Genomic DNA, 25212 nt, shown 5'->3' on the forward strand with positions numbered 1-25212 from the left:
TTATTTGTATAGCGCTTTTCCGGACCAGGGTCACAAAGCGCTTAAACAATCAAAACAATATTCAATAAAGTATATACTTTAAAGGTCAAGATAAAACTGATAACACAACAGGAGTTCCAGAAAATCAAGGTGGAAATATTTTCAACACATGGACTCTAATTCAGAAGGTAAACGGCTAGAAAACAACAAAAACCACTTCAGTGAATACGTGATCCCAAAGAAAACACCATATTTGCTAGATATAAGTTACACACTTGTACCTGCTTTTGAAAGACTGTGCCATTGCAAATGAGGATGAGATGGTCCGCCACTGCGTCGTGTTTGGCAGAAACAAAGTCTCACATCAAGCAGCGCTGCAACCATGGCAACCCACAGACACGCTGGAGGACAGAGGAGGTTTTAAGACGAGCAGGGTAGTCAGTAGCACATTGGAACCTCCTGCTACGGTGGAAATGAAGTTTACAGAGACAAGAAAAGCTGCCCAACAAGAGGTGACCAATACTCCAAATGTGAAAAGCTCAATCACAAATCATTGCATGTGGTTGATGAAAAAGACAACACATAGTGAGTGAAATTAACTTTTTTTTATGGATGCAGTTACACAAAAAATGACTTATAAACAGGAAATGTTACGCAGATACTAAACTGCCAAATTGTAAAAACAACATTTAAATTAAAGTTGGACACTAGATTCTCCTGAACAAATACCACAGCCTAAAAGAGAAGGGCAGACCACTATGTTGAGACAGGCAAGCTATGGAGGAGAACATTGTCAGTCAACTAGACTTCGACATCATGGATACTCAAGCCCCATCAGTTCTTGGGATAAAAGCATGACCTGGACTTAATTAAGGCAGTGTTAGCTGCCAGCAAAAGTTCAAGGATTTGGAATATTTCCATGAGAAGGTACTACTGAATAAATGTTAAATAGCTGCTCTACATTATTCACATTAATTCCATAATGCACAGTTTAACTGGTTTTACATTTAATTAAATCACAAGATTAACGACGTTATAAATGTTGTTTTTGTTTGGTGTACTGTAGGTTAAACTATACTAACTACTTAGCTATGGGAGATGGTTTTTGATTATCTAACTATATATACTGGACCACTGTTGAAGTTGTGCTTAACTTTTGCACCTACAAGCTTTAGAGAAACCTCCACAACCTCGTCACAAGGTCGCGCCAGAGTCCACAGTTGAATTCTATTGACCAATAGACAATAGCTACTGCTTACATTCAGAAAAAGACATTACAACACTTTCACTTTAAATATTTTATTTTAAATAGAAAAATATAAAGCAATTAAATGATGACATTAGACGATAATTTTCTTTCTCCTCTGCTTCTTTTGCTTCTTTCCCTGCACAAAATAATGAAAAAACATTAGTAAAGCAATCAATCAAAGTTAAAGAGACAGAGAGACAGTCAAATTATTTACATAGTTGTCGCTGCCGGACCACTCAGGGTATTTCTGAGCGTGGATCCTATGTTCGTCCTTTGCCATCTGGTAATAAATAGCCTTTTCATTGGACGACATTTCACGCCACTGTGGAATCAGGAAAATAATCTGTCAATAAAGCAGGAACAGATAGTTTTCGGACTTGTATGATAAACACTTACCATTTGTCCCAGGAGGCTGTTGGCCTCCGCGCTGTGTTTGGGCTTCATGGTCTTCTTGAGTTTCTCCCGGTTCTCCCGCATGAAGATCATGAAAGCGTTGGGTGGTCTCCTAACGTAGGGCTTGTTGCTTTTGGCACAACAACACTTTTGTCTGGTAGAAAATCACATCATTAGATCAATTGTAAAATGTGCATATTTATAATAATAAGTGAGAGAACGAACATGGATGGGCAGGTCTTCACCGTAGGAAGATTGAAGTAGGAGGTCTCAGACAGTGTTCTTTCATATGATGGCACTGTCCCTGTACCACATTGAAAATGGTGGTTTTCCTGTTCCGTAGTCCTGTTGACATCTAGGGTCAAATCTCTCTCGAACTTGTCAACATCGAATCCATCGAGAAGATTCTCCAGGTTCAACTCGAGAAAGTCTTGAGCAGCAGCTGGAAGGTCCCAATTCACGGACTGAAGCGTGGACCAGTTTGTGTCCAACTGAGGATCATTCCACAGCAACGAGAAGCTGCTCTGATCCACAGGCAGTAGTTCCATCGTTGAATACATTCTGCAGAAGAGATTGAAAATGTCAAAGTGCTGATTATACTTCTTTAATAAATAATCGGAGTAGAAATGAGTCTCTACCTTCTTCAGGAGTCTGGAAAAACAGGCTTCAAGAACGCCAATTGTCAAGAGCAAGTCACAATGTTGAACCTGAGAAGGAGAGACTTCAGAATCAGAAGATGTTTTTATTGCCAGTAGAGTAAAAATCAAAACAGGAATATTTGTTTTGTTGTGGAAATATAAAATATAATGAAAATAATACAATGTATTGAAAAAGGAAGTTGCTAATTTGAGAATATTTTACGTTAACATGAGTGAAATAAAGTACAACAAAATGAGACTGATACAATAAATAAAGTGTCTTGTAAACTAAAGTGACCTGGAGTGAAACATTCGAGTGCTAATATAGCAATGCATTACTTGCTAAATAAATAAATAGCTAACAGCAGCTCAATGTGGTATTCGTCGTCAGGTGAATATGTGCATCATTATGGGTTGGAGTTATCATTACGTTATTATTATTATTATTATTGTTATTATTTATTTATCTGTTAAACCAAAAAATTATTTTGATAAAATGTATGTAATAATAATAATTTTTCCATGTTATTTTGGATATATACTGTGAACCATTAGTTAATTAAATATAAATTTTGACACACATTTAAAGTCTCAGCATTTGTATTAATTTCTAGCTATTTTTACCTAATACTGGGGAAATTAGCCATTAATGCGAAGTTATGCCTGGTACAATCCATATTGATAGATACTACTAAATAAGTGTCAAATAAAATGTACACTTCACAAATAAAAAAAGGCCTAACAAAACAATTAATCTAGCACCGAAGAATCTCCTTAACAACTATTGTCCGTCTGTATAATTCACTTGGATGCTGCATTGTTATCATTTAATTGACATTGGACGATTAAATCATTTGAAATAAATGTTGATCTTATTATATCTCGTTTACACAGTGCCTACAATATTAATTCTGTTTAACTTATTTCAAAGTTCGTTGTTTAACTAGTAGCGTTAGTTGAAGCTACGTTCGATCAGTTAAAACCGTCTAAACCTGTGTGGAGTGAATTGAATAACGTTAGTACTCACCAGACATTCGAGAAGAAATGAGGTAAACGGAGGTTAAAATATCGTTAATACCATTGTTGACGTCAATTAACGTCACCAATGACGTATCAAAGGTGCTGCTGCTTGAACGAGCCAATCAGACGCCAGTGTTTGTTTCGCTCGCAGGTGACGTTCCCGTGTTTTTCGCGCGTGGATGCAGAGTTGACCACGCGATGTTTGGTGGGTAAACATGTTGTTGTCATTTAATAACTGACACGATGTATACAAGTTGTTTTTTGAAAGAGTGGATTTGAACTTGTCACGTGGTTAACACCAACACATGCTACTAGCTGTAACCGATGTTAGCCTTAATGGAAACCGTGAACTGTACCTGTTATATTCCGGTGTTATACACGGCGAATGTACAGTTCACTGTCTGGTTTAGTAAAATTACCTATTTTAAAGTCTATTTTTTGAAGCTTTGTTGATTTAGTCCCGACATCGATGGTGTTAGCTTGTAGCTAAGCTAATGTTGCTGTATTTCGCCTGCATTGTCAGCCATAGTCACTCACAAGAAAACAATAGAAAATAGATACAAAAGTTATCAAACAGTGTTTGGAAATGATTTTTCAATGTTACTAAAACAACGAATTTAGGACCAAATGTCCGGTGGTTTTCTTAAACTGTCCAGCAGAGGGCAGTATATTCTTTGTCACGCTATATTCAACCCAAATAACTTCAATGAATTAAATCAGTCAGAAAATAACATGTGAGAGAGACTGTTCTCTTATTTGACCCAGAAAATATATAAATAATAATTAGTGTTGTAAATTTCTATAATCTGGAATTACCTTTTTAATGTTGATTTATACCTTAAGACTGATGTGCTTACCTTTTTACCAGCTGCAAGTTTTTTTTAAATTATTCTTAACTAGGCTTGTGTGGACAATTTTTGTCCAGATCCCATGCTCTATTGTTGTGGTTTCATTGAAGACATAATGATAAATCAAAATATTTGTCATTATCACTAACTGTTTGAATTATTGTTACTAATCCAGATCTTTGAAAATAATTTGAAGTTTGATCTATAAGAATCTAATGTTGAAAGTGTGCGTTTTTTTTTTTTTAGTAATTTATGAATTAGAAGCAAATCAAAACAAAAAAAAAGAGAAAGTGTTTTTCTTTGGACAATGCATCTGGGGCGAGGAAAGTCATGGCGGAAGTTGCTAGCCCCGCGTCCCGAACATGAATAGCGGTAGATGAAATGAAGTCTTTCTGGATGTTAATAGATTTGATGAAACAGTTTTTTTCATCCAGGGAGCCGTTCAGAGACTGCTTTGACACCACAGACTGGGATGTGCTGCTGAAGTCTCATGGTGAGGACATCGAGGGTCAGACACACTGTCTAATGGATTATTTAAATTTCTACTTGGACTTGTCGCCCCTGCTGAGACTGTCCGTTGTTACCCTAATAATAAACCGTGGGTAACAAAGGAGGTCAAGGATGTCCTTAACAGGAAGAAAGTGGCTTTCAGGAGCAGGGACAAGGACGCCATGAGATCAGCACAGCAGGAGGTGAAGCGATGCTTGAGGGAGGCAAAGGACACCTACAGGAGGAGGTTGGAGGAGAAGCTGAGTGGGGAACAAATAAGAGAGGTCTGGGATGGTGTTAAAACCATCACTGGACACAAGCCCAGGTCCTCTCTGACTGCAGTGGACACGGTGGAGGAGGCAAACGGACTAAACAACTTTTTCAACAGGTTTGAGCAGGTCACCTCACCCTCACTGCAGCCCGCTTCAGAACCTGCCCCACCTTCTTGTGCCCCCCTCAGCTCCACACAACCACTTCCCAGCTTCTACTCACTCCAGGTACACAATGTACTTTGGAGGATTCGTCCAGGGAAGGCTGCTGGTCCTGACAAGGTGTCTGCTCGACTGCTAAAGATCTGCGTTGCTGAACTAGCTGAGCCGCTCCAGCATATCTTCAACCTCAGTCTACGGCTGGGGAAAGTGCCAACCCTGAGGAAGACTTCCTGTATCTTTCCAGTCCCGAAAAAGATCCAGCCGAGCGAGCTGAACGATTACAGACCGGTTGGTGAGAAGGTACTATTCACATTGACCCAGCTGAGACACGATACCTCATGTCCTTTAAAAACTGAGTCAACTGAGTTGGTCAATGCACTTATGGTTGTGAAGAAGCCACTCACAGGGAAGCTCCTTGATCCTAAAGACCGCAATCAGGCAATCAAGCGTAAATATTCCATTAAACTGGTTTTATTTTATCAATTTAAATTTATCCTGTATTTTTGCAAGTTATTGTTTTTAAATGTTTACGTAGAGATGGCGTGAGTATCCGTTTTTTTGTTTTAGAGACACTCACTAGACTGAATCTCATATAATTTAGATTCTGTCAAAACTAATTTGTTGAGCACAGAACTGCCCAAACACACTGTAGCCTCTGGAATGATGAAGAATTTGGTGATCTGTATTTTGGGCCCCATAAAAAAAATGCAGTTAAGAGTTTTTATATTTGTATGTATTTTTAACTGTGTATTGCTTTTGATTGTTCAAGCACTTTGTGACCCTGGTCCAGAAATGCGCTTTACAAATAACTGTTACTTACTTACTTACTTATTTACATTAAGTCCCTCATCATGAAGATGTGATGAAGTTATTACTTTATAAAGTTATCACTGTCTGAAATCTCGGCGAACAAGGGGTTATGAGAGTGAAGCTCATTATGATTTAAAAAATGGTCTTCACTTCTTCTCTTCCTTTCTAAAAGTTGAAAAATGTTCAATTTCAAATTGACTGTCTACTTACTTTTGATATACAATCTAAAACATTTTAGGTTTAGACATGAAGACTGATATTGTCCGTAATCCTTCTTGTAATAAATGTTAAATAGCTGCTTACATTATTCACATTAATTCCCTAATGCACAGTTTAACTGGTTTTACATTTAATTAAATCACGAGATTAACCAAGTTATAAATGTTCTTTTTGTTTGGTGTACTGTAGGTTAAACTATACTAACTACTTAGCTATGGGATATGGTTTTTGATTATCTAACTATATATCCTGGACCACTGTTGAAGTTGTGCTTAACTTTTGCACTTATAAGCTTTAGAGAAACCTCCACAACCTCGTCACAAGGCAGCGCCAGAGTCCACAGTTGAATTCTATTGACCAATAGACAATAGCTACTGCTTACATTCAGAAAAAGACATTACAACACTTTCACTTTAAATATTTTATTTTAAATAGAAAAATATAAAGCAGTTAAATGATGACATTAGATGATAATTTTCTTTCTCCTCTGCTTCTTTTGCTTCTTTCCCTGCACAAAATAATGAAAAAACATTAGTAAAGCAATCAATCAAAGTTAAAGAGACAGAGAGACAGTCAAATTATTTACATAGTTGTCGCTGCCGGACCACTCAGGGTATTTCTGAGCGTGGATCCTATGTTCGTCCTTTGCCATCTGGTAATAAATAGCCTTTTCATTGGACGACATTTCACGCCACTGTGGAATCAGGAAAATAATCTGTCAATAAAGCAGGAACAGATAGTTTTCGGACTTGTATTATAAACACTTACCATTTGTCCCAGGAGGCTGTTGGCCTCCGCGCTGTGTTTGGGCTTCATGGTCTTCTTGAGTTTCTCCCGGTTCTCCCGCATGAAGATCATGAAAGCGTTGGGTGGTCTCCTAACGTAGGGCTTGTTGCTTTTGGCACAACAACACTTTTGTCTGGTAGAAAATCACATCATTAGATAAATTGTAAAATGTGCATATTTATAATAACAAGTGAGAGAACGAACATGGATGGGCAGGTCTTCACCGTAGGAAGATTGAAGTAGGAGGTCTCAGACAGTGTTCTTTCATATGATGGCACTGTCCCTGTACCACATTGAAAAGGGTGGTTTTCCTGTTCCGTAGTCCTGTTGACATCTAGGGTCAAATCTCTCTCAAACTTGTCAACATCGAATCCATCGAGAAGATTCTCCAGGTTCAACTCGAGAAAGTCTTGAGCAGCAGCTGGAAGGTCCCAATTCACGGACTGAAGCGTGGACCAGTTTGTGTCCAACTGAGGATCATTCCACAGCAACGAGAAGCTGCTCTGATCCACAGGCAGTAGTTCCATCGTTGAATACATTCTGCAGAAGAGATTGAAAATGTCAAAGTGCTGATTATACTTCTTTAATAAATACTCTGAGTAGAAATGAGTCTCTACCTTCTTCAGGAGTCTGGAAAAACAGGCTTCAAGAACGCCAATTGTCAAGAGCAAGTCACAATGTTGAACCTGAGAAGTAGAGACTTCAGAATCAGAAGATGTTTTTATTGCCAGTAGAGTAAAAATCAAAACAGGAATATTTGTTTGGTTGAGGAAATATAAAATATAATGAAAATAATACATGTATTGAAAAAGGAAGTTGCTAATTTGAGAATATTTTACGTTAACATGAGTGAAATAAAGTACAACAAAATGAGACTGATACAATAAATAAAGTGTCTTGTAAACTAAAGTGACCTGGAGTGAAACATTCGAGTGCTAATATAGCAATGCATTACTTGCTAAATAAATAAATAGCTAACAGCAGCTCAATGTGGTATTCGTCGTCAGGTGAATATGTGCATCATTATGGGTTGGAGTTATCATTACGTTATTATTATTGTTATTATTTATTTATCTGTTAAACCAAAATATTATTTTGATAAAATGTATGTAATAATAATAATTTTTACAATGTTATTTTGGATATATACTGTGAACCATTAGTTAATTAAATAGTCATTTTGACACACACATTTAAAGTCTCAGCATTTGTATTCATTTGTAGTTATTTTTAACCTAATACTGGTGAAATTAGCCATTAATGCGAAGTAATCCCTGGTACAATCCACATTATTAGATACTACTAAATAAGTGTCAAATAAACTGTACACTTCACAAATGAACATCTATAAAGTGCTAATAAAACAATTATTCTTGCACCGAAGAATCTCCTTAACAACTATTGTCCGTCAGTATAATTCACTTCGATGCTGCATTGTTATCATTTAATTGACATTGAACGATAAAATCATTTGAAATTTTCTAACATATGAATAAATGTTGATCTTATTATATCTCGTTTACACAGTGCCTACAATATTAATTCTGTTTAATTTATTTCAAAGTTCGTTGTTTAACTAGTAGCGTTAGTTGAAGCTACGTTCGATCAGTTAAAACCGTCTTAACCTGTGTGGAGTGAATTGAATAACGTTAGTACTCACCAGACATTCGAGAAGAAATGAGGTAAACGGAGGTTGAAATATCGTTAATACCATTGTTGACGTCAATTAACGTCATCAATGACGCATCAAAGGTGCTGCTGCTTGAACGAGCCAATCAGACGCCAGTGTTTGTTTCGCTCGCTGGTGACGTTCCCGTGTTTTTGCGCGTGGATGCAGAGTTGACCACGCGATATTTGGTGGGTAAACATGTTGTTGTCATTTAATAACTGACACGATGTATACAAGTTGTTTTTTGAAAGAGTGGATTTGAACTTGTCACGTGGTTAACACCAACACATGCTACTAGCTGTAACCGATGTTAGCCGTTAATGGAAACCGTGAACTGTACCTGTTATATTCCGGTGTTATACACGGCGAATGTACAGTTCACTGTCTGGTTTAGTAAAATTACCTATTTTAAAGTCTATTTTTTGAAGCTTTGTTGATTTCGTCCCGACATCGATGGTGTTAGCTTGTAGCTAAGCTAATGTTGCTGTATTTCGCCTACACTGTCAGCCATAGTCACTCACAAGAAAACAATAGAAAATAGATACAAAAGTTATCAAACAGTGTTTGGAAATGATTTTTCAATGTTACTAAAACAACGAATTTAGGACCAAATGTCCGGTGGTTTTCTTAAACTGTCCAGCAGAGGGCAGTATATTCTTTGTCACGCTATATTCAACCCAAATAACTTCAATGAATTAAATCAGTCAGAAAATAACATGTGAGAGAGACTGTTCTCTTATTTGACCCAGAAAATATATAAATAATAATTAGTGTTGTAAATTTCTATAATCTGGAATTACCTTTTTAATGTTGATTTATACCTTAAGACTGATGTGCTTACCTTACCAGCTGCAATTTCTTTTTTTAAATTATTCTTAACTAGGCTCGTGTGGACAATTTTTGTCCACAATCCCATGCACTATTGTTGTGGTTTCATTGAAGACGTAATTATAAATCAAAGTATTTGTCATTATCACTAACTGTTTGAATTATTGTTACTAATCCAGATCTTTGACAATCATTTGAAGTTTGATCTATAAGGATCTAATGTTGAAAGGGTGCGTTTGTTGAGTTTTATCTTGACATTTAAAGTATATACTTTATTTAATATTATTTTGATTTTTGAAGCGCTTTGTGATCCTGGTCTGGAAAAGCGCTGTACAAATAAAAATTACTTACTTACTTACTTACAAGGATGCCATGAGGTCACCACAGCAGGAGGTGAAGCGATGCTTGAGGGAGGCAAAGGACACCTACAGGAGGAGGTTGGAGGAGAAGCTGAGCGAGGAACAAATAAGAGAGGTCTGGGATGGTGTTAAAACCATCACTGGACACAAGGCCTCTCTGACTGCAGTGGACACGGTGGAGGAGGCAAACGGACTAAACAACTTTTTCAACAGGTTTGAGCAGGTCACCTCACCCTCACTGCAGCCCGCTTCAGAACCTGCCCCACCTTCTTGTGCCCCCCTCAGCTCCACACAACCACTTCCCAGCTTCACCTCACTCCAGGTACACGATGTACTTTGGAGGATTCGTCCAGGGAAGGCTGCTGGTCCTGACAAGGTGTCTGCTCGACTGCTAAAGACCTGCGTTGCTGAACTAGCTGAGCCGCTCCAGCATATCTTCAACCTCAGTCTACGGCTGGGGAAAGTGCCAACCCTGAGGAAGACTTCCTGTATCTTTCCAGTCCCGAAAAAGATCCAGCCGAGCGAGCTGAACGATTACAGACCGGTTGGTGAGAAGGTACTATTCACATTGACCCAGCTGAGACACGATACCTCATGTCCTTTAAAAACTGAAACTGAGTTGGTCAATGCACTTGTGGTTGTGAAGAAGCCACTCACAGGGAAGCTCCTTGATCCTAAAGACCGCAATCAGGCAATCAAGCGTAAATATTCCATTAAACTGGTTTTATTTTATCAATTTAAATTTATCCTGTATTTTTGCAAGTTATTGTTTTTAAATGTTTACGTAGAGATGGCCTGAGTATCCGTTTTTTTGTTTTAGAGACACTCACTAGACTGAATCTCATATAATTTAGATTCTGTCAAAACTCATTTGTTGAGCACAGAACTGCCCAAACACACTGTAGCCTCTGGAATGATAAAGAATTTGGTGATCTGTATTTTGGGCCCCATAAAAAAAAATGCAGTTAAGAGTTTTTATATTTGTATGTATTTTTAACTGTGTATTGCTTTTGATTGTTCAAGCGCTTTGTGACCCTGGTCCAGAAATGCGCTTTACAAATAATTGTTACTTACTTACTTACTTATTTACATAAAGTCCCTCATCATGAAGATGTGATGAAGTTATTACTTTATAAAGTTATCACTGTCTGAAATCTCGGCGAACAAGGGGTTATGAGAGTGAAGCTCATTATGATTTAAAAAATGGTCTTCACTTCTTCTCTTCCTTTCTAAAAGTTGAAAAATGTTCAATTTCAAATTGACTGTCTACTTACTTTTGATATACAATCTAAAACATTTTAGGTTTAGACATGAAGACTGATATTGTCCGTAATCCTTCTTGTAATAAATGTTAAATAGCTGCTTACATTATTCACATTAATTCCCTAATGCACAGTTTAACTGGTTTTACATTTAATTAAATCACGAGATTAACCAAGTTATAAATGTTCTTTTTGTTTGGTGTACTGTAGGTTAAACTATACTAACTACTTAGCTATGGGAGATGGTTTTTGATTATCTAACTATATATCCTGGACCACTGTTGAAGTTGTGCTTAACTTTTGCACTTATAAGCTTTAGAGAAACCTCCACAACCTCGTCACAAGGTCGCGCCAGAGTCCACAGTTGAATTCTATTGACCAATAGACAATAGCTACTGCTTACATTCAGAAAAAGACATTACAACACTTTCACTTTAAATATTTTATTTTAAATAGAAAAATATAAAGCAGTTAAATGATGACATTAGATGATAATTTTCTTTCTCCTCTGCTTCTTTTGCTTCTTTCCCTGCACAAAATAATGAAAAAACATTAGTAAAGCAATCAATCAAAGTTAAAGAGACAGAGAGACAGTCAAATTATTTACATAGTTGTCGCTGCCGGACCACTCAGGGTATTTCTGAGCGTGGATCCTATGTTCGTCCTTTGCCATCTGGTAATAAATAGCCTTTTCATTGGACGACATTTCACGCCACTGTGGAATCAGGAAAATAATCTGTCAATAAAGCAGGAACAGATAGTTTTCGGACTTGTATTATAAACACTTACCATTTGTCCCAGGAGGCTGTTGGCCTCCGCGCTGTGTTTGGGCTTCATGGTCTTCTTGAGTTTCTCCCGGTTCTCCCGCATGAAGATCATGAAAGCGTTGGGTGGTCTCCTAACGTAGGGCTTGTTGCTTTTGGCACAACAACACTTTTGTCTGGTAGAAAATCACATCATTAGATCAATTTTAAAATGTGCATATTTTTAATAATAAGTGAGAGAACGAACATGGATGGGCAGGTCTTTGCCGTAGGAAGGTTGAAGCAGGAGGTCTCAGACAGTGTTCTTTCATATGATGGCACTGTCCCTGTACCACATTGAAAAGGGTGGTTTTCCTGTTCCGTAGTCCTGTTGACATCTAGGGTCAAATCTCTCTCAAACTTATCGACATCGAATCCATCGAGAAGATTCTCCAGGTTCAACTCGAGAAAGTCTTGAGCAGCAGCTGGAAGGTCCCAATTCACGGACTGAAGCGTGGACCAGTTTGTGTCCAACTGAGGATCATTCCACAGCAACGAGAAGCTGCTCTGATCCACAGGCAGTAGTTCCATCGTTGAATACATTCTGCAGAAGAGATTGAAAATGTCAAAGTGCTGATTATACTTCTTTAATAAATACTCTGAGTAGAAATGAGTCTCTACCTTCTTCAGGAGTCTGGAAAAACAGGCTTCAAGAACGCCAATTGTCAAGAGCAAGTCACAATGTTGAACCTGAGAAGTAGAGACTTCAGAATCAGAAGATGTTTTTATTGCCAGTAGAGTAAAAATCAAAACAGGAATATTTGTTTTGTTGAGGAAATATAAAATATAATGAAAATAATACATGTATTGAAAAAGGAAGTTGCTAATTTGAGAATATTTTACGTTAACATGAGTGAAATAAAGTACAACAAAATGAGACTGATACAATAAATAAAGTGTCTTGTAAACTAAAGTGACCTGGAGTGAAACATTCGAGTGCTAATATAGCAATGCATTACTTGCTAAATAAATAAATAGCTAACAGCAGCTCAATGTGGTATTCGTCGTCAGGTGAATATGTGCATCATTATGGGTTGGAGTTATCATTACGTTATTATTATAATTGTTATTATTTATTTATCTGTTAAACCAAAATATTATTTTGATAAAATGTATGTAATAATAATAATTTTTACAATGTTATTTTGGATATATACTGTGAACCATTAGTTAATTAAATAGTCATTTTGACACACACATTTAAAGTCTCAGCATTTGTATTAATTTGTAGTTATTTTTAACCTAATACTGGGGAAATTAGCCATTAATGCGAAGTAATCCCTGGTACAATCCACATTATTAGATACTACTAAATAAGTGTCAAATAAACTGTACACTTCACAAATAAACATCTATAAAGTGCTAATAAAACAATTATTCTTGCACCGAAGAATCTCCTTAACAACTATTGTCCGTCAGTATAATTCACTTCGATGCTGCATTGTTATCATTTAATTGACATTGAACGATAAAATCATTTGAAATTTTCTAACATATGAATAAATGTTGATCTTATTATATCTCGTTTACACAGAGCCTACAATATTAATTCTGTTTAATTTATTTCAAAGTTCGTTGTTTAACTAGTAGCGTTAGTTGAAGCTACGTTCGATCAGTTAAAACCGTCTTAACCTGTGTGGAGTGAATTGAATAACGTTAGTACTCACCAGACATTCGAGAAGAAATGAGGTAAACGGAGGTTGAAATATCGTTAATACCATTGTTGACGTCAATTAACGTCATCAATGACGCATCAAAGGTGCTGCTGCTTGAACGAGCCAATCAGACGCCAGTGTTTGTTTCGCTCGCAGGTGACGTTCCCGTGTTTTTGCGCGTGGATGCAGAGTTGACCACGCGATGTTTGGTGGGTAAACATGTTGTTGTCATTTAATAACTGACACGATGTATACAAGTTGTTTTTTCAAAGAGTGGATTTGAACTTGTCACGTGGTTAACACCAACACATGCTACTAGCTGTAACCGATGTTAGCCTTAATGGAAACCGTGAACTGTACCTGTTATATTCCGGTGTTATACACGGCGAATGTACAGTTCACTGTCTGGTTTAGTAAAATTACCTATTTTAAAGTCTATTTTTTGAAGCTTTGTTGATTTCGTCCCGACATCGATGGTGTTAGCTTGTAGCTCAGCTAATGTTGCTGTATTTCGCCTACATTGTCAGCCATAGTCACTCACAAGAAAACAATAGAAAATAGATACAAAAGTTATCAAACAGTGTTTGGAAATGATTTTTCAATGTTACTAAAACAACGAATTTAGGACCAAATGTCCGGTGGTTTTCTTAAACTGTCCAGCAGAGGGCAGTATATTCTTTGTCACGCTATATTCAACCCAAATAACTTCAATGAATTAAATCAGTCAGAAAATAACATGTGAGAGAGACTGTTCTCTTATTTGACCCAGAAAATATATAAATAATAATTAGTGTTGTAAATTTCTATAATCTGGAATTACCTTTTTAATGTTGATTTATACCTTAAGACTGATGTGCTTACCTTACCAGCTGCAATTTCTTTTTTAAATTATTCTTAACTAGGCTCGTGTGGACAATTTTTGTCCACAATCCCATGCACTATTGTTGTGGTTTCATTGAAGACATAATTATAAATCAAAATATTTGTCATTATCACTAACTGTTTGAATTATTGTTACTACTCCAGATCTAGTGTGTTTCCCCTCTGGGGATGAATAAAGCTTTTCTATTTCTATTTCTATTTCTTTGACAATCATTTGAAGTTTGATCTATAAGGATCTAATGTTGAAAGGGTGCGTTTGTTGAGTTTTATCTTGACATTTAAAGTATATACTTTATTTAATATTATTTTGATTGTTGAAGCGCTTTGTGATCCTGGTCTGGAAAAGCACTGTACAAATAAAAATTACTTACATACTTACTTACTTACAAGGATGCCATGAGGTCACCACAGCAGGAGGTGAAGCGATGCTTGAGGGAGGCAAAGGACACCTACAGGAGGAGGTTGGAGGAGAAGCTGAGCGAGGAACAAATAAGAGAGGTCTGGGATGGTGTTAAAACCATCACTGGACACAAGGCCTCTCTGACTGCAGTGGACACGGTGGAGGAGGCAAACGGACTAAACAACTTTTTCAACAGGTTTGAGCAGGTCACCTCACCCTCACTGCTGCCCCCTTCAGAACCTGCCCCACCTTCTTGTGCCCCCCTCAGCTCCACACAACCACTTCCCAGCTTCACCTCACTCCAGGTACACAATGTACTTTGGAGGATTCGTCCAGGGAAGGCTGCTGGTCCTGACAAGGTGTCTGCTCGACTGCTAAAGACCTGCGTTGCTGAGCTAGCTGAGCCGCTCCAGCATATCTTCAACCTCAGTCTACGGCTGGGGAAAGTGCCAACCCTGAGGAAGACTTCCTGTATCTTTCCAGTCCCGAAAAAGATCCAGCCGAGCGAGCTGAACGATTACAGACCGGTTGGTGAGAAGGTACTATTCACATTGACCCAGCTGAGACACGATACCTCATGTCCTTTAAAAACTGAAACTGAGTTGGTCAATGCACTTGTGGTTGTGAAGAAGCCACTCACAGGGAAGCTCCTTGATCCTAAAGACCGCAATCAGGCAATCAAGCGTAAATATTCCATTAAACTGGTTTTATTTTATCAATTTAAATTTATCCTGTATTTTTGCAAGTTATTGTTTTTAAATGTTTACGTAGAGATGGCCTGAGTATCCGTTTTTTTGTTTTAGAGACACTCACTAGACTGAATCTCATATAATTTAGATTCTGTCAAAACTCATTTGTTGAGCACAGAACTGCCCAAACACACTGTAGCCTCTGGAATGATAAAGAATTTGGTGATCTGTATTTTGGGCCCCATAAAAAAAAATGCAGTTAAGAGTTTTTATATTTGTATGTATTTTTTTCACTGTGTATTGCTTTTGATTGTTCAAGCACTTTGTGACCCTGGTCCAGAAATGCGCTTTACAAATAACTGTTACTTACTTACTTACTTATTTACATTAAGTCCCTCATCATGAAGATGTGATGAAGTTATTACTTTATAAAGTTATCACTGTCTGAAATCTCGGCGAACAAGGGGTTATGAGAGTGAAGCTCATTATGATTTAAAAAATGGTCTTCACTTCTTCTCTTCCTTTCTAAAAGTTGAAAAATGTTCAATTTCAAATTGACTGTCTACTTACTTTTGATATACAATCTAAAACATTTTAGGTTTAGACATGAAGACTGATATTGTCCGTAATCCTTCTTGTAATAAATGTTAAATAGCTGCTTACATTATTCACATTAATTCCCTAATGCACAGTTTAACTGGTTTTACATTTAATTAAATCACGAGATTAACCAAGTTATAAATGTTCTTTTTGTTTGGTGTACTGTAGGTTAAACTATACTAACTACTTAGCTATGGGATATGGTTTTTGATTATCTAACTATATATCCTGGACCACTGTTGAAGTTGTGCTTAACTTTTGCACTTATAAGCTTTAGAGAAACCTCCACAACCTCGTCACAAGGCAGCGCCAGAGTCCACAGTTGAATTCTATTGACCAATAGACAATAGCTACTGCTTACATTCAGAAAAAGACATTACAACACTTTCACTTTAAATATTTTATTTTAAATAGAAAAATATAAAGCAGTTAAATGATGACATTAGATGATAATTTTCTTTCTCCTCTGCTTCTTTTGCTTCTTTCCCTGCACAAAATAATGAAAAAACATTAGTAAAGCAATCAATCAAAGTTAAAGAGACAGAGAGACAGTCAAATTATTTACATAGTTGTCGCTGCCGGACCACTCAGGGTATTTCTGAGCGTGGATCCTATGTTCGTCCTTTGCCATCTGGTAATAAATAGCCTTTTCATTGGACGACATTTCACGCCACTGTGGAATCAGGAAAATAATCTGTCAATAAAGCAGGAACAGATAGTTTTCGGACTTGTATTATAAACACTTACCATTTGTCCCAGGAGGCTGTTGGCCTCCGCGCTGTGTTTGGGCTTCATGGTCTTCTTGAGTTTCTCCCGGTTCTCCCGCATGAAGATCATGAAAGCGTTGGGTGGTCTCCTAACGTAGGGCTTGTTGCTTTTGGCACAACAACACTTTTGTCTGGTAGAAAATCACATCATTAGATAAATTGTAAAATGTGCATATTTATAAGAACAAGTGAGAGAACGAACATGGATGGGCAGGTCTTCACCGTAGGAAGATTGAAGTAGGAGGTCTCAGACAGTGTTCTTTCATATGATGGCACTGTCCCTGTACCACATTGAAAAGGGTGGTTTTCCTGTTCCGTAGTCCTGTTGACATCTAGGGTCAAATCTCTCTCAAACTTGTCAACATCGAATCCATCGAGAAGATTCTCCAGGTTCAACTCGAGAAAGTCTTGAGCAGCAGCTGGAAGGTCCCAATTCACGGACTGAAGCGTGGACCAGTTTGTGTCCAACTGAGGATCATTCCACAGCAACGAGAAGCTGCTCTGATCCACAGGCAGTAGTTCCATCGTTGAATACATTCTGCAGAAGAGATTGAAAATGTCAAAGTGCTGATTATACTTCTTTAATAAATACTCTGAGTAGAAATGAGTCTCTACCTTCTTCAGGAGTCTGGAAAAACAGGCTTCAAGAACGCCAATTGTCAAGAGCAAGTCACAATGTTGAACCTGAGAAGTAGAGACTTCAGAATCAGAAGATGTTTTTATTGCCAGTAGAGTAAAAATCAAAACAGGAATATTTGTTTGGTTGAGGAAATATAAAATATAATGAAAATAATACATGTATTGAAAAAGGAAGTTGCTAATTTGAGAATATTTTACGTTAACATGAGTGAAATAAAGTACAACAAAATGAGACTGATACAATAAATAAAGTGTCTTGTAAACTAAAGTGACCTGGAGTGAAACATTCGAGTGCTAATATAGCAATGCATTACTTGCTAAATAAATAAATAGCTAACAGCAGCTCAATGTGGTATTCGTCGTCAGGTGAATATGTGCATCATTATGGGTTGGAGTTATCATTACGTTATTATTATTATTGTTATTATTTATTTATCTGTTAAACCAAAATATTATTTTGATAAAATGTATGTAATAATAATAATTTTTACAATGTTATTTTGGATATATACTGTGAACCATTAGTTAATTAAATAGTCATTTTGACACACACATTTAAAGTCTCAGCATTTGTATTAATTTGTAGTTATTTTTAACCTAATACTGGTGAAATTAGCCATTAATGCGAAGTAATCCCTGGTACAATCCACATTATTAGATACTACTAAATAAGTGTCAAATAAACTGTACACTTCACAAATAAACATCTATAAAGTGCTAATAAAACAATTATTCTTGCACCGAAGAATCTCCTTAACAACTATTGTCCGTCAGTATAATTCACTTCGATGCTGCATTGTTATCATTTAATTGACATTGAACGATAAAATCATTTGAAATTTTCTAACATATGAATAAATGTGGATCTTATTATATCTCGTTTACACAGTGCCTACAATATTAATTCTGTTTAATTTATTTCAAAGTTCGTTGTTTAACTAGTAGCGTTAGTTGAAGCTACGTTCGATCAGTTAAAACCGTCTTAACCTGTGTGGAGTGAATTGAATAACGTTAGTACTCACCAGACATTCGAGAAGAAATGAGGTAAACGGAGGTTGAAATATCGTTAATACCATTGTTGACGTCAATTAACGTCATCAATGACGCATCAAAGGTGCTGCTGCTTGAACGAGCCAATCAGACGCCAGTGTTTGTTTCGCTCGCAGGTGACGTTCCCGTGTTTTTGCGCGTGGATGCAGAGTTGACCACGCGATGTTTGGTGGGTAAACATGTTGTTGTCATTTAATAACTGACACGATGTATACAAGTTGTTTTTTCAAAGAGTGGATTTGAACTTGTCACGTGGTTAACACCAACACATGCTACTAGCTGTAACCGATGTTAGCCTTAATGGAAACCGTGAACTGTACCTGTTATATTCCGGTGTTATACACGGCGAATGTACAGTTCACTGTCTGGTTTAGTAAAATTACCTATTTTAAAGTCTATTTTTTGAAGCTTTGTTGATTTCGTCCCGACATCGATGGTGTTAGCTTGTAGCTCAGCTAATGTTGCTGTATTTCGCCTACATTGTCAGCCATAGTCACTCACAAGAAAACAATAGAAAATAGATACAAAAGTTATCAAACAGTGTTTGGAAATGATTTTTCAATGTTACTAAAACAACGAATTTAGGACCAAATGTCCGGTGGTTTTCTTAAACTGTCCAGCAGAGGGCAGTATATTCTTTGTCACGCTATATTCAACCCAAATAACTTCAATGAATTAAATCAGTCAGAAAATAACATGTGAGAGAGACTGTTCTCTTATTTGACCCAGAAAATATATAAATAATAATTAGTGTTGTAAATTTCTATAATCTGGAATTACCTTTTTAATGTTGATTTATACCTTAAGACTGATGTGCTTACCTTACCAGCTGCAATTTCTTTTTTAAATTATTCTTAACTAGGCTCGTGTGGACAATTTTTGTCCACAATCCCATGCACTATTGTTGTGGTTTCATTGAAGACATAATTATAAATCAAAATATTTGTCATTATCACTAACTGTTTGAATTATTGTTACTACTCCAGATCTAGTGTGTTTCCCCTCTGGGGATGAATAAAGCTTTTCTATTTCTATTTCTATTTCTTTGACAATCATTTGAAGTTTGATCTATAAGGATCTAATGTTGAAAGGGTGCGTTTGTTGAGTTTTATCTTGACATTTAAAGTATATACTTTATTTAATATTATTTTGATTGTTGAAGCGCTTTGTGATCCTGGTCTGGAAAAGCACTGTACAAATAAAAATTACTTACATACTTACTTACTTACAAGGATGCCATGAGGTCACCACAGCAGGAGGTGAAGCGATGCTTGAGGGAGGCAAAGGACACCTACAGGAGGAGGTTGGAGGAGAAGCTGAGCGAGGAACAAATAAGAGAGGTCTGGGATGGTGTTAAAACCATCACTGGACACAAGGCCTCTCTGACTGCAGTGGACACGGTGGAGGAGGCAAACGGACTAAACAACTTTTTCAACAGGTTTGAGCAGGTCACCTCACCCTCACTGCTGCCCCCTTCAGAACCTGCCCCACCTTCTTGTGCCCCCCTCAGCTCCACACAACCACTTCCCAGCTTCACCTCACTCCAGGTACACAATGTACTTTGGAGGATTCGTCCAGGGAAGGCTGCTGGTCCTGACAAGGTGTCTGCTCGACTGCTAAAGACCTGCGTTGCTGAGCTAGCTGAGCCGCTCCAGCATATCTTCAACCTCAGTCTACGGCTGGGGAAAGTGCCAACCCTGAGGAAGACTTCCTGTATCTTTCCAGTCCCGAAAAAGATCCAGCCGAGCGAGCTGAACGATTACAGACCGGTTGGTGAGAAGGTACTATTCACATTGACCCAGCTGAGACACGATACCTCATGTCCTTTAAAAACTGAAACTGAGTTGGTCAATGCACTTGTGGTTGTGAAGAAGCCACTCACAGGGAAGCTCCTTGATCCTAAAGACCGCAATCAGGCAATCAAGCGTAAATATTCCATTAAACTGGTTTTATTTTATCAATTTAAATTTATCCTGTATTTTTGCAAGTTATTGTTTTTAAATGTTTACGTAGAGATGGCCTGAGTATCCGTTTTTTTGTTTTAGAGACACTCACTAGACTGAATCTCATATAATTTAGATTCTGTCAAAACTCATTTGTTGAGCACAGAACTGCCCAAACACACTGTAGCCTCTGGAATGATAAAGAATTTGGTGATCTGTATTTTGGGCCCCATAAAAAAAAATGCAGTTAAGAGTTTTTATATTTGTATGTATTTTTTTCACTGTGTATTGCTTTTGATTGTTCAAGCACTTTGTGACCCTGGTCCAGAAATGCGCTTTACAAATAACTGTTACTTACTTACTTACTTATTTACATTAAGTCCCTCATCATGAAGATGTGATGAAGTTATTACTTTATAAAGTTATCACTGTCTGAAATCTCGGCGAACAAGGGGTTATGAGAGTGAAGCTCATTATGATTTAAAAAATGGTCTTCACTTCTTCTCTTCCTTTCTAAAAGTTGAAAAATGTTCAATTTCAAATTGACTGTCTACTTACTTTTGATATACAATCTAAAACATTTTAGGTTTAGACATGAAGACTGATATTGTCCGTAATCCTTCTTGTAATAAATGTTAAATAGCTGCTTACATTATTCACATTAATTCCCTAATGCACAGTTTAACTGGTTTTACATTTAATTAAATCACGAGATTAACCAAGTTATAAATGTTCTTTTTGTTTGGTGTACTGTAGGTTAAACTATACTAACTACTTAGCTATGGGATATGGTTTTTGATTATCTAACTATATATCCTGGACCACTGTTGAAGTTGTGCTTAACTTTTGCACTTATAAGCTTTAGAGAAACCTCCACAACCTCGTCACAAGGCAGCGCCAGAGTCCACAGTTGAATTCTATTGACCAATAGACAATAGCTACTGCTTACATTCAGAAAAAGACATTACAACACTTTCACTTTAAATATTTTATTTTAAATAGAAAAATATAAAGCAGTTAAATGATGACATTAGATGATAATTTTCTTTCTCCTCTGCTTCTTTTGCTTCTTTCCCTGCACAAAATAATGAAAAAACATTAGTAAAGCAATCAATCAAAGTTAAAGAGACAGAGAGACAGTCAAATTATTTACATAGTTGTCGCTGCCGGACCACTCAGGGTATTTCTGAGCGTGGATCCTATGTTCGTCCTTTGCCATCTGGTAATAAATAGCCTTTTCATTGGACGACATTTCACGCCACTGTGGAATCAGGAAAATAATCTGTCAATAAAGCAGGAACAGATAGTTTTCGGACTTGTATTATAAACACTTACCATTTGTCCCAGGAGGCTGTTGGCCTCCGCGCTGTGTTTGGGCTTCATGGTCTTCTTGAGTTTCTCCCGGTTCTCCCGCATGAAGATCATGAAAGCGTTGGGTGGTCTCCTAACGTAGGGCTTGTTGCTTTTGGCACAACAACACTTTTGTCTGGTAGAAAATCACATCATTAGATAAATTGTAAAATGTGCATATTTATAAGAACAAGTGAGAGAACGAACATGGATGGGCAGGTCTTCACCGTAGGAAGATTGAAGTAGGAGGTCTCAGACAGTGTTCTTTCATATGATGGCACTGTCCCTGTACCACATTGAAAAGGGTGGTTTTCCTGTTCCGTAGTCCTGTTGACATCTAGGGTCAAATCTCTCTCAAACTTGTCAACATCGAATCCATCGAGAAGATTCTCCAGGTTCAACTCGAGAAAGTCTTGAGCAGCAGCTGGAAGGTCCCAATTCACGGACTGAAGCGTGGACCAGTTTGTGTCCAACTGAGGATCATTCCACAGCAACGAGAAGCTGCTCTGATCCACAGGCAGTAGTTCCATCGTTGAATACATTCTGCAGAAGAGATTGAAAATGTCAAAGTGCTGATTATACTTCTTTAATAAATACTCTGAGTAGAAATGAGTCTCTACCTTCTTCAGGAGTCTGGAAAAACAGGCTTCAAGAACGCCAATTGTCAAGAGCAAGTCACAATGTTGAACCTGAGAAGTAGAGACTTCAGAATCAGAAGATGTTTTTATTGCCAGTAGTATATATACTGTGAACCATTAGTTAATTAAATAGTCATTTTGACACACACATTTAAAGTCTCAGCATTTGTATTAATTTGTAGTTATTTTTAACCTAATACTGGTGAAATTAGCCATTAATGCGAAGTAATCCCTGGTACAATCCACATTATTAGATACTACTAAATAAGTGTCAAATAAACTGTACACTTCACAAATAAACATCTATAAAGTGCTAATAAAACAATTATTCTTGCACCGAAGAATCTCCTTAACAACTATTGTCCGTCAGTATAATTCACTTCGATGCTGCATTGTTATCATTTAATTGACATTGAACGATAAAATCATTTGAAATTTTCTAACATATGAATAAATGTGGATCTTATTATATCTCGTTTACACAGTGCCTACAATATTAATTCTGTTTAATTTATTTCAAAGTTCGTTGTTTAACTAGTAGCGTTAGTTGAAGCTACGTTCGATCAGTTAAAACCGTCTTAACCTGTGTGGAGTGAATTGAATAACGTTAGTACTCACCAGACATTCGAGAAGAAATGAGGTAAACGGAGGTTGAAATATCGTTAATACCATTGTTGACGTCAATTAACGTCATCAATGACGCATCAAAGGTGCTGCTGCTTGAACGAGCCAATCAGACGCCAGTGTTTGTTTCGCTCGCAGGTGACGTTCCCGTGTTTTTGCGCGTGGATGCAGAGTTGACCACGCGATGTTTGGTGGGTAAACATGTTGTTGTCATTTAATAACTGACACGATGTATACAAGTTGTTTTTTCAAAGAGTGGATTTGAACTTGTCACGTGGTTAACACCAACACATGCTACTAGCTGTAACCGATGTTAGCCGTTAATGGAAACCGTGAACTGTACCTGTTATATTCCGGTGTTATACACGGCGAATGTACAGTTCACTGTCTGGTTTAGTAAAATTACCTATTTTAAAGTCTATTTTTTGAAGCTTTGTTGATTTCGTCCCGACATCGATGGTGTTAGCTTGTAGCTCAGCTAATGTTGCTGTATTTCGCCTACATTGTCAGCCATAGTCACTCACAAGAAAACAATAGAAAATAGATACAAAAGTTATCAAACAGTGTTTGGAAATGATTTTTCAATGTTACTAAAACAACGAATTTAGGACCAAATGTCCGGTGGTTTTCTTAAACTGTCCAGCAGAGGGCAGTATATTCTTTGTCACGCTATATTCAACCCAAATAACTTCAATGAATTAAATCAGTCAGAAAATAACATGTGAGAGAGACTGTTCTCTTATTTGACCCAGAAAATATATAAATAATAATTAGTGTTGTAAATTTCTATAATCTGGAATTACCTTTTTAATGTTGATTTATACCTTAAGACTGATGTGCTTACCTTACCAGCTGCAATTTCTTTTTTTAATTATTCTTAACTAGACTCGTGTGGACAATTTTTGTCCACAATCCCATGCACTATTGTTGTGGTTTCATTGAAGACATAATTATAAATCAAAATATTTGTCATTATCACTAACTGTTTGAATTATTGTTACTAATCCAGATCTTTGACAATCATTTGAAGTTTGATCTATAAGGATCTAATGTTGAAAGGGTGCGTTTGTTGAGTTTTATCTTGACATTTAAAGTATATACTTTATTTAATATTATTTTGATTGTTGAAGCGCTTTGTGATCCTGGTCTGGAAAAGCGCTGTACAAATAAAAATTACTTACTTACTTACTTACAAGGATGCCATGAGGTCACCACAGCAGGAGCTGAAGCGATGCTTGAGGGAGGCAAAGGACACCTACAGGAGGAGGTTGGAGGAGAAGCTGAGCGAGGAACAAATAAGAGAGGTCTGGGATGGTGTTAAAACCATCACTGGACACAAGGCCTCTCTGACCGCAGTGGACACGGTGGAGGAGGCAAACGGACTAAACAACTTTTTCAACAGGTTTGAGCAGGTCACCTCACCCTCACTGCTGCCCCCTTCAGAACCTGCCCCACCATCTTGTGGCCCCCTCAGCTCCACACAACCACTTCCCAGCTTCACCTCACTCCAGGTACACAATGTACTTTGGAGGATTCGTCCAGGGAAGGCTGCTGGTCCTGACAAAGTGTCTGCTCGACTGCTAAAGACCTGCGTTGCTGAGCTAGCTGAGCCGCTCCAGCATATCTTCAACCTCAGTCTACGGCTGGGGAAAGTGCCAACCCTGAGGAAGACTTCCTGTATCTTTCTAGTCCTGAAAAAGATCCGGCCGAGCGAGCTGAACGATTACAGACCGGTGGCACTGACTTCGCAGCTGATGAAGACACTGGAACGGCTGGTCCTCAAACACCTCAGGCCACAAGTCCAGCATGCGCAAGACCCCCTGCTGTTTCCCTACCGGCCAGCAGTTGGTGTAGAAGATGCCATCCTTCACCTCCTGCATCGGACCTACTCCCACTTGGATAAAGGAAGCGGTTCAGTGAGGATCCTGTTCCTGGACTTTTCTAGTGCCTTCAACACCATCCAGCCCACTCTGCTCCAGGACAACACTGTCATCAGTGAACAGAGAAGAAGATGGAGCACGAATGTTCCTTCCCAGGTGCAAAACAAATAGACTGAAGGACTCATTCATTCCTCGGGCTATTAAATTGTACAATTGTGAGTTCGGGGGCAGGACTGGAGTAAAAGTATCATGATGTTCTGTTCTATGTTAATCTTTGTATCCTTTGTCTTTGTCATTTTTCTTTGATCTTTA

At 37.6% G+C, this 25212-nt stretch overlaps 4 protein-coding genes and 4 long non-coding RNA genes across 16 annotated transcripts; 4 read left to right on the plus strand and 4 right to left on the minus strand.

The window, feature by feature from the left end:
• Positions 1-1262: 1262 nt before the first annotated feature.
• On the minus strand, positions 1263-3305 carry LOC148082186 (transcription factor 7-like 1-C). Of its 2 annotated transcripts, XM_087788140.1 has the most exons (6): positions 3287-3305; positions 2260-2328; positions 1847-2182; positions 1625-1775; positions 1443-1550; positions 1263-1364 (listed from the first exon to the last, which is right to left on the minus strand). In XM_087788140.1, the coding sequence occupies exons 3-6, from the start codon at positions 2179-2181 to the stop codon at positions 1320-1322; spliced, it is 639 nt and encodes a 212-aa protein (XP_087644266.1). In that variant the 5' UTR covers position 2182; positions 2260-2328; positions 3287-3305; the 3' UTR covers positions 1263-1319. The 2 variants fall into 2 exon arrangements, with proteins under 2 accessions (XP_087644266.1, XP_087644268.1); XM_087788142.1 differs by lacking the exon at positions 3287-3305 and having other exon boundaries at positions 1867-2182; positions 2260-2336.
• A 135-nt stretch (positions 3306-3440) lies between these two features.
• Positions 3441-6159, plus strand: LOC148082187 (uncharacterized). Its single transcript, XR_015710918.1, has 2 exons — positions 3441-3484; positions 4562-6159. It is a non-coding gene; the product is annotated as an uncharacterized LOC148082187 (long non-coding RNA).
• Positions 6160-6482: 323 nt separating this feature from the next.
• Positions 6483-14769, minus strand: LOC148082188 (transcription factor 7-like 1-C). Of its 4 annotated transcripts, XR_015710916.1 has the most exons (10): positions 14704-14769; positions 12405-12473; positions 11992-12327; positions 11770-11920; positions 11588-11695; positions 9719-11509; positions 7480-7548; positions 7067-7402; positions 6845-6995; positions 6483-6770 (listed from the first exon to the last, which is right to left on the minus strand). XR_015710916.1 is itself a non-coding variant. In XM_087789308.1 (6 exons), exons 3-6 carry the CDS (start codon positions 7194-7196, stop codon positions 6540-6542), a joined length of 414 nt encoding a protein of 137 aa, XP_087645434.1. In that variant the 5' UTR covers positions 7197-7402; positions 7480-7548; positions 9719-9784; the 3' UTR covers positions 6483-6539. The 4 variants fall into 4 exon arrangements, 2 of the variants coding, with proteins under 2 accessions (XP_087645434.1, XP_087645433.1); XR_015710917.1 differs by lacking the exon at positions 14704-14769 and having other exon boundaries at positions 12405-12969; XM_087789308.1 differs by lacking the exons at positions 11588-11695; positions 11770-11920; positions 11992-12327; positions 12405-12473; positions 14704-14769 and having other exon boundaries at positions 6483-6584; positions 6663-6770; positions 7087-7402; positions 9719-9784.
• LOC148082189 (uncharacterized) lies at positions 8037-11084 on the plus strand. Its single transcript, XR_015710921.1, has 2 exons — positions 8037-8719; positions 9726-11084. It is a non-coding gene; the product is annotated as an uncharacterized LOC148082189 (long non-coding RNA).
• LOC148082190 (uncharacterized) lies at positions 13062-16071 on the plus strand. The gene is made up of 2 exons (XR_015710920.1): positions 13062-13647; positions 14711-16071. It is a non-coding gene; the product is annotated as an uncharacterized LOC148082190 (long non-coding RNA).
• A 323-nt stretch (positions 16072-16394) lies between these two features.
• On the minus strand, positions 16395-17460 carry LOC148082191 (transcription factor 7-like 1-C). 2 transcript variants are annotated; one of them, XM_087789305.1, is made up of 5 exons: positions 17392-17460; positions 16999-17314; positions 16757-16907; positions 16575-16682; positions 16395-16496 (listed from the first exon to the last, which is right to left on the minus strand). In XM_087789305.1, exons 2-5 carry the CDS (start codon positions 17106-17108, stop codon positions 16452-16454), a joined length of 414 nt encoding a protein of 137 aa, XP_087645431.1. In that variant the 5' UTR covers positions 17109-17314; positions 17392-17460; the 3' UTR covers positions 16395-16451. The 2 variants fall into 2 exon arrangements, with proteins under 2 accessions (XP_087645431.1, XP_087645430.1); XM_087789304.1 differs by having other exon boundaries at positions 16979-17314.
• Positions 17458-21058, plus strand: LOC148082192 (uncharacterized). The gene is made up of 2 exons (XR_015710919.1): positions 17458-18634; positions 19698-21058. It is a non-coding gene; the product is annotated as an uncharacterized LOC148082192 (long non-coding RNA).
• A 323-nt stretch (positions 21059-21381) lies between these two features.
• On the minus strand, positions 21382-24300 carry LOC148082193 (transcription factor 7-like 1-C). 4 transcript variants are annotated; one of them, XM_087789302.1, is made up of 6 exons: positions 24214-24300; positions 22379-22447; positions 21966-22301; positions 21744-21894; positions 21562-21669; positions 21382-21483 (listed from the first exon to the last, which is right to left on the minus strand). In XM_087789302.1, the coding sequence occupies exons 3-6, from the start codon at positions 22298-22300 to the stop codon at positions 21439-21441; spliced, it is 639 nt and encodes a 212-aa protein (XP_087645428.1). In that variant the 5' UTR covers position 22301; positions 22379-22447; positions 24214-24300; the 3' UTR covers positions 21382-21438. The 4 variants fall into 4 exon arrangements, with proteins under 4 accessions (XP_087645428.1, XP_087645427.1, XP_087645429.1 ...); XM_087789301.1 differs by having other exon boundaries at positions 24210-24283; XM_087789303.1 differs by lacking the exon at positions 24214-24300 and adding an exon at positions 23015-23076 and having other exon boundaries at positions 21986-22301.
• Positions 24301-25212: the final 912 nt, after the last annotated feature.

This window comes from Callionymus lyra, chromosome 4 (assembly GCF_982586985.1).
Source record: "Callionymus lyra chromosome 4, fCalLyr1.hap1.1, whole genome shotgun sequence".
In the NCBI taxonomy this organism is placed as follows: domain Eukaryota; kingdom Metazoa; phylum Chordata; class Actinopteri; order Syngnathiformes; family Callionymidae; genus Callionymus; species Callionymus lyra.